We start from the raw sequence: 8,684 nt of genomic DNA on the forward strand, positions 1-8,684 counted from the left end.
TCCTTGGTAAAGCGGGTTCCGGGGAGGGCGGGGGGGATTCGCGGCCCCCCCACCATTGGGCCCTTAGAATCGTCCTAACCCCCAACACCCCTCCCCCCTTACAGCGCCCCTGCATCCATGAAACCACCATGAATATGATGGATTATGACCACCTTGAATATGATGCATCCATGAAACCACCATGAACATGAGTATATAACATACTATCTCTGTTTCCACTTGTAGTACACTTGAACCCATCTTTCATACACTATTACACTCAAGTGGTAACTAAATACATTTTTTAAATACAGAGATAGAATAGCACATTTTAGTTAATATTCATGGAGTCCCAAAATAGCATAGTTGAGTACACTTAGATGATCTTAAGTTTATCTTAAGAAGTCCTATATATAATTTACCACAATTAAAATCATATGATGTTTATACGTACTGTTGTAGGGATTTGCTCGTCCAGTAGATGGAGGCGTTGCGTTAAGACGGCAGGGAGGGAGGGAGGGAGAGAGAGAGAGAGAGAGAGAGAGAGGTGATGGTGATGATGATGATGATAATGATGATGATGATGATGACGTTGGGCTTGTAGTCTGCAGTCGCATCAGCACATCTCACACATTCACACAGAGGAGCTTCACAGACCGGCGAGATGTGGAGGATAGTGGAGCTCGTGGCGTGTTTGCTTATGATGTCCAGTCATGTATCATCTCAGAGCAAGGTAAGAAAAGAACAAAGTTTGAGAATGTGTTTTGCATTTATTTGCTCATATTCAGTATGTTATTGCAGAACTGATCATGCCAAAACAAATATTTTCTTCGCTGATTTTATTACCAAACATCACTGTAATCATGGTAATTGTTTCATTGTTTTATGCATGAACTATAAAAATATAGAACACGATTTCTTTTTATTACCAAACATCACTGTAATCATGGTAGTTGTTTCATTGTTTTATGCATGAACTATAAAAATATAGAACACGATTTCTTTTACTCAGATGCATATAAAAAGTCAGTTTTATTTATTTATAAATACCAGTTTCATTCAAATGTGACTCACTGCACGATGATTTGACATTTGGAAGTTTAGCCTATGGAATGGCTTGTTTTTTAAAATAAAATCATCATGTTCAATTCAGTTCAGCGGGATTTGGTGTTTTTATAGTTGAAATGATTATTCGCACGGGTGGGCGCTTTGAAAGTGTTTGGATTCAACTCTTCAGCAGGCACACACACTGCGCGCAGGTCTCGGGTTCGTGTCGTGAGTGAAAAATACCATAATACTGTCTAAAATAACAGGTGCTCAGTCCTGCTTCTGAAGCTTGTGCTGTGCTGTTCTAACTATAATCTAATACACCTGCATTGAAGAAGATTCGCTTGCTCAGAGGTTTCTCTCTTTCACAGCTCATTAGTCTTAAAGGGGTCATATGATGCGATTTCAAGTTTTCCTTTCTCTTTGGAGTGTTACAAGCTGTTCGTGAATAGATAATAATGATCTTTAAAAAAGCATCATATGACCCCTTTAATGTTCAAATTAAAAGAACACCACACAAGACGCTTTTCAAAAATGGCACTTCTCTCAGCAACTTCCATAAAGATATCAGATTTTTTTTTTTTTGCAAGACTGCCATTGGTTTCTGACGGAAAGGTTTTGAGGAAAACAAAATATATTCATATTAAGTTACTTAAGTACAAAATAGGACATTCAAATGTTGCCTAATGGTTTTCCAGAGGTTTCCACCCCACATAGTGCATCAAAATCTGTTAATTTTTGCCTGAAGAGTTTTCTACAATACTGATAGCTGGTATAACAAATACCGTTTTGTCTGTTACCTTAATATAGTATAAGATAACCCCTCTAAAATGAGGCATCAAGCTATTTTAATAATACATTTGTGACCTGCCTGGTTTAGAAAATGTTTGTTTAAATTGGAAAAAATAAGCTCTGATTTAATTAGCTTCCAATATTGCCAAAAAAGCTAATATTTGCTCTAATTTTTATCCTCTGTGTTTTATTTTAGCATCAGCTATGTGTCAGATGTTTCTAATGAAACTCCTATTATTTTATAGCGCAGTTAAAAAGTGTATAGCCTGATATTTTGCACTTAAAATAAGTTGATGAAAAAAATGTGAGAGTCCATATTGAGATCTCTGACTTTGATTACAGATATCGGTGTCTTTTACAAATCTGAGTGCACCTTTCTCCAACTCTAGAGGAGAAAACATGTTTTTTGTTCTCAGGAGAAAGATCTTAAAATGAAAAGTCTCCATTTGTTCTTTATTTCATCTCATTGCTGTCTAGCACAAATGCTCTATTTTTTTTTTTCCTAAGGGCGCCTGTCGTTTTCAGGTAAACCATAAGACCTCGACTCACAGGTGTGTTTGATTAGAGTTGGAACTGAACCCAGGAAGGTAGATCTTCAGGAGCAGACCTCTGCATCCTAAATCATGCATTTGAATAACGTACAGTAGAGACAGAGTGCGAGACATCTGAAAAAATAAATAAATAAAAAATCCAGCGAGCTGCAAGACAGCAGCTTTCTAATCCATCATGAAGATTTCCAGTATCCTTCCATTATAATCCATTTATAATTCCATTATAAAAATACAATATAAATTGTATTTTTTGGTGACATCCTCGAAGTTTTTCACCTCAATTGTTCACAATGCACCTAACAAGAAGTGTTTACCACTTCATTGGAAGCTTTTCTTTAAGCCCTCCAGCTGTGGCAGACAGATGAAAGGCTGATGTGTGAGCGGCGAGTCACTTCGGCTAAAACGGTTGATTTCCCAAGAATAAAACTGCACATGAGAAAACGACACGGAGACGTCATGATGCATCAGGAGCCGCACTTATCACAGGTCACGGCTCACTGGAGAGAACGACAGGGCCCCAATCCTCACTCTTGTCGGATTTCTTTTTTGTTTCATTCATTCCACTAAATTGTTACCTGTGGTGAGCATGAGAAAACAATCTATAAGAGAATGATAGTCCGTTGAAAAATGTCAGTGTTTTTACTTTAACTTAAAAATTATTATTATTTTTTTTTACATTTTCACATGCAAAGCCCAATGCCGTGATACTAGGATGTTGCTAAGGCATTGTTATATGGTTACTAGAATGATGTGTTTTTTTTCAGCACAGTGTTGTAGGTGGTTGCTGACTGGTCAAGTCTGTTATATTCTGGTCTCTAGATATCGCTCATAACTCAAGTGTAAGCAATAGTAATATTTGTGCATTCCTTAAAGGAACAGTTCACCCAAAATTTTTGCTAGAAATGTTCTCACCTTCAGGCCATCTAAGATGTAGATGGGTTTGTTTCTTCTTCAGATTTGGAGAAATTTAGCATTACATCAGTTGCTCACCAATGGATCCTCTGCAGTTGAATGGGTGCCGTCAGAATGAGAGTCCAAACAGCTGATAAAAACATCACAATAATCCACAGGTTATCCACACAACTCCAGTCCATCAATTAATGTTTTATGAAGTGAAAAGCTGTGTGTTTGGAAGAAACAAATCTATCATTCCTGATTAAGACGAGACAACTTTTTTTTTTTTTTTTTTTTTTACTGAAGAAAGCAATATTATGGATAAAGGACTCATATTTTAGTGGGAAGTAATGGTTTGAAGTTAAAAACCTCTTTGATGGATTTGTTTCTTAGAAACCTGCAGCTTTTCATAAATTGATGGACTGGAGTGGTGTGGATTATTGTGATGTTTTTATAAACAAATTTATCTTAGATGGCCAGCAAATTTTCATTTTTGGATGAACTATTTCTTTAACAAATTGCACTTAAAAGTGGGTCAGTCCAATTTAAGAAGTCTCAAGGGGTGATAGAGGAGGGGTAGGAACGAGAGGAGAAAGACTGTATGAACTAGTGATGGATGGTGGAGGTCTTGAGAGAAAAATTCACATGCTTCTGTTTTTTTCTTAATTCCTGGCAGTACATCAAATATTGATACTGTATATAGCTAAATGACTAAATTACCTGAGTAGAAAGTGGATGGCCAAAAAGCCAGTCCGGTTCCTCGCATGGGATTACAGAGGATTTGACCTATAAGAAGGATTACTCATGTTCTTCCACTTTTATCTGTCCTCTCCTTGTGAAGTTTACATTTCAGAGTTCTCACAGTTGTTATATCAGCTGCTGTGTGAATCAGAGTTTGTGTATTTATATAGATGAAGCACAGAATGTCTGGCTCCGCTGATCAATGTTGATCATCATTCTGCACCTGTGATGGGCGGTTAGTCCTTGTGGTCACTGTCACAGCTGATATGGGGCAACAAAGAGAGATGGAACTAATAATTCAGCATGGACAGATTATTTTTAAAGATATTAATATTTGTATTCTGCATAAAAGGATGCATAAAATTTATCAAACGTGACAGTCAAGACATTTAATGCTCCAAATGATATCTATTTCAAGTAAATGCTGTTCTTTTGAACTTTCTATTCATTAAAGAATCCTGAAAAAAAGTATAATGGTTTTCACAATCAGAAAATTCAGCTTTGCGTCATAGAAATAAATGACATTTTAAAACATATTCAAATAGAAAACAGTTATTTTAAATTTTACAATATTACTGTTTTCATTTTTTTCAGTCAATAATAACTTTATTGAACTTTCTATTCATTAAAGAATCCTGAAAAAAAGTATAATGGTTTTCACAAAAATAATTGGCAGTTTTTAATGATAATAATAGCAAATGTATCTTGAGCAGCAAATCAGCATATTAAAATGATTTCTGAAGGATCATGTAACACTGTTTATCTGTCCTCTCCTTGTGAAGTTTACATTTCAGAGTTCTCACAGTTGTTATATCAGCTGCTGTGTGAATCAGAGTTTGAATCAGAAAATTCAGCTTTGCGTCATAGAAATAAATGACATTTTAAAACATATTCAAATAGAAAACAGTTATTTTAAATTTTACAATATTACTGTTTTCATTTTTTTCAGTCAATAATAACTTTAATTGGATTTGTTCCTCACACAAAGCTGTATGACTTCATAATACTTTTAATATAGTGCATTTAGACTGCTATGCTACTTTTATTGTGCTGTCAGAATGTTTATATAGTGTAAATAACAATAATACTACAATATCCAGTAGTTCTATCAACATAGCAAATCATTCTCAGGGATTTGTCATGCTGCCAGCATCTCAGTGGAAGAAATGCATCCCTGCTGAGGAAATCAGAGTGGATTCGCTTATTTTAGCACAACACAGCTGACACTTGCCCTCTGTTTGTTTGGACTTCGGTTGCTATCCTAAACATGCCAGATAATAGCTGGGAAAGGGTGACGGTACATCCATTGGTGACATGACATTGGCTGATTATATTCTAAATAAATTGGCATGTATGTCAATAAACTGATCCCTCAGAAAGATCCAAACATGCATAGAATTGTGGGGCAATAGAATATAAAACATGTTCAAACAGATAGTTAGCTCATAAATCACCCACATGCCCTTCATAAACACATTATCAGATTTGCCGATCAAGCAATAAGATCTTTCTCACGCTTTAAATTACCAAAGCTGGCAGGGTGTGATGATGTATGTGTTTCCATTTGTTTTTTGAGAAGATCTCAGAATTGCTGAAGAGGATATAAGTAAGCCAAGATGTTAAACCTTCTCACACACTCTCTCTCTCACTCACACACACACACACACATATACATACCTGAAAGAATTTGACTTAGTGCTTTTAAACTTGCACATTATCTAAACCGATCTGAGTTAGGACACACTCTGTATGATCCGGCTTTCTGTTCTCAGAGGTCAAAGGTCACTCTCTTGAAACCATCTGCTTGTTTTCCACTCAGTCCTTTGACAATAATGGCCTAGAAGACAGATGAACGGTAACTCTGTAGCCTTAAAGATGGTGTATTCTACAGCTCATGTGACTGATTTACTCTTGTTAACACCGACCGTGTTGATTTTAGGCTGGCCTGTTGAAGCTGAAAGGTTGAGAAAAGATTCTGTGTTTTAGGATTTGGGTTTTATATGGTTAAATTCACCATATGACTTGACACTGATGACATTTTAGTAATTGAGTAATGATGGACACGTGGAGCTGGGAAGGAGGAGAGGTCGTAGGTCACTGTGGCACATGTGGCTGAATTCTGTTGTGTGGCACTGATGACCTCTTGACCTCAAACTTTCATATCTGATGTCAGGAAGACAGCCGTTTGAGAAGATCTCAGAATTGCTGAAGAGGATATAAGTAAGCCAAGATGTTAAACCTTCTCACACACTCTCTCTCTCACACACACACACACACACACACATATACATACCTGAAAGAATTTGACTTAGTGCTTTTAAACTTGCACATTATCTAAACCGATCTGAGTTAGGACACACTCTGTATGATCCGGCTTTCTGTTCTCAGAGGTCAAAGGTCACTCTCTTGAAACCATCTGCTTGTTTTCCACTCAGTCCTTTGACAATAATGGCCTAGAAGACAGATGAACGGTAACTCTGTAGCCTTAAAGATGGTGTATTCTACAGCTCATGTGACTGATTTACTCTTGTTAACACCGACCGTGTTGATTTTAGGCTGGCCTGTTGAAGCTGAAAGGTTGAGAAAAGATTCTGTGTTTTAGGATTTGGGTTTTATATGGTTAAATTCACCATATGACTTGACACTGATGACATTTTAGTAATTGAGTAATGATGGACACGTGGAGCTGGGAAGGAGGAGAGGTCGTAGGTCACTGTGGCACATGTGGCTGAATTCTGTTGTGTGGCACTGATGACCTCTTGACCTCAAACTTTCATATCTGATGTCAGGAAGACAGCCGTTAAAAGCAATGATCAATAAACTCAAGTCTCAGGTTAAATTGAGACTGACCTGTACTGAATTAGGACATTTTAATGTTGCATGTCTCTACAGAGAACTAAAGTGTGTAAAGTTTTGACGGAAGTGACACTGAAGTAGGTCATGATGAAATTTCCTTCGCTTTCTATCTATTTCCCTTTCAGATCTTCGGGGAGGAACAAGTCCGCATGACATCAGAGGGATCCGACTGCCGCTGTAAGTGCATCATGCGGCCTTTGACCCGGGACGCATGCGCTCGCTTGCGGACAGGAAGTGTGCGTGTGGAGGATTTTTACACGGTGGAGACGGTGAGTTCCGGAGCCGACTGTAAATGTTCCTGCACGGCTCCGCCCTCCTCTCTCAACCCCTGCGAGAACGAATGGAAGATGGAAAAACTCAAGAAACAGGCGCCAGAACTGCTCAAGGTAGGCCATGTTCACTTTTTACTTTTAAAACACAAATCTTATTCAAATGTACCACAGTTCTTGCATGATAACCATAGTTTAGGTTCTTTCATGCCCTACTGGCAAATTGTTTGTTCTTGTTTAAAGAATAAACATCAGTCATTTGAAAATGGTATAAGCAAGAAAAATATATATATACATATTAGATGTTCTCTAAAAAACGTTTTTATCTTAAGCAATTTTGCTGAGTAAATGTATTTAATTTTATGTTTAGATATTTTACTGAACAATAAGACAAAAATACTGATTAAGCTAAATGTTTTTGCAGTATGTAACTGCAGAACTTTATAATTATATTGTAAAATGGAAAAAAGTCAAATAAAATTTAAAAAGTAAAAAAATAAAGTAAAAATGTAAACACATTTAAAAACTATTACTACATATAAATGCCACAGTTGTAATAAAAATGAATATGATGAATTTGCATTATATTTACTTACAAAAAAATATATAGTTACTACAGTTAGTTTTAGTAAAACCATGGTACATTTTTTGTATTGATGGCCTAAAATTTGCCTTTTTTTTATTATGTAAATGTCACAGATGCAGGCTAAAAATTACAACTTGACTCATTTAAACATTATTGGTCTATTAATCAAATTCTGCATTAACGATACTCTGCTGTATAACTTTAACCTGTTATTGTACATGTTTGCATTGCATTTTAACAATCTTTAACGTTCTTTCAAAGTTATCTTTAGTCTTTAGAAACCTAAATCGTTGGAATGTTTTTTCTAAAACGTATGCAATATAATTTAGTTGGACATTCATCTGTCCTATGTTACTGCGTTTTCAGAACATCCAGAGAACATTCAAAAGTAACATTCACAAAATAATAAAATGGAATGTTCCCTTAATGTTCACATAACCAAGAAAAAAAAAAGGTAAAATATATAAAAAAAACAAACAAAAAAAAAACTGGATGTTTTGTACATTCAGCAAAGTTTTCATAACTTAAAGGGTTAGTTCACCTAAAAATGAAAATTGGCTTGTGTTTTACTCACCCTCGAAGCATCCTAGGTGTATATGACTTTCTTCTTTCAGACAAATCCAGTCGGAGTTATATTAAAAATTGTTCTGGCTATTCCAAGCTCTATCATTGCAGTCAGCGGGTGTTGCAGTTGAACAGTCCACAAGTTGTCAAATAAAGCTCGGCTCCGGGGTGGGTGAATAAAGGCCTTCTGTAGTTAATCCATGCGTTTTTGTAAGAAAAATATCCATGTTTCAAATGTAATAAACACTTTTATATCACTTCTGCCAACTGTCATATGAGGAAGCCGTGCTGGCGGATGACGTAGCACGTCGGCGTTGCGTGATTAATGACGAACGTGGAAAGACAACAAAACAAAACGCCGGTCACGAATTAGAAGTACAAACCGAAGATTTGCAAACAAAAATG

At 36.3% G+C, this 8,684-nt stretch overlaps 1 protein-coding gene across 1 annotated transcript in view; it reads left to right on the forward strand.

Moving 5' to 3' along the window:
• Positions 1 to 583: 583 nt before the first annotated feature.
• Positions 584 to 8,684, forward strand: part of LOC107662377 (olfactomedin-like protein 2A) — a 22,700-nt gene continuing 14,599 nt past the window's right edge. Inside the window, exons 1-2 of the mRNA XM_016452369.1 lie at positions 584 to 712; positions 6,986 to 7,246. Of these exons, the coding sequence (XP_016307855.1) occupies positions 644 to 712; positions 6,986 to 7,246 (330 nt within the window). The 5' untranslated portion in view covers positions 584 to 643. The remainder of the gene's footprint in view (positions 713 to 6,985; positions 7,247 to 8,684) is intronic.

This window comes from Sinocyclocheilus anshuiensis, unplaced genomic scaffold, assembly GCF_001515605.1.
Source record: "Sinocyclocheilus anshuiensis isolate Anshui unplaced genomic scaffold, SAMN03320099.WGS_v1.1 scaffold457, whole genome shotgun sequence".
NCBI lineage: Eukaryota > Metazoa > Chordata > Actinopteri > Cypriniformes > Cyprinidae > Sinocyclocheilus > Sinocyclocheilus anshuiensis.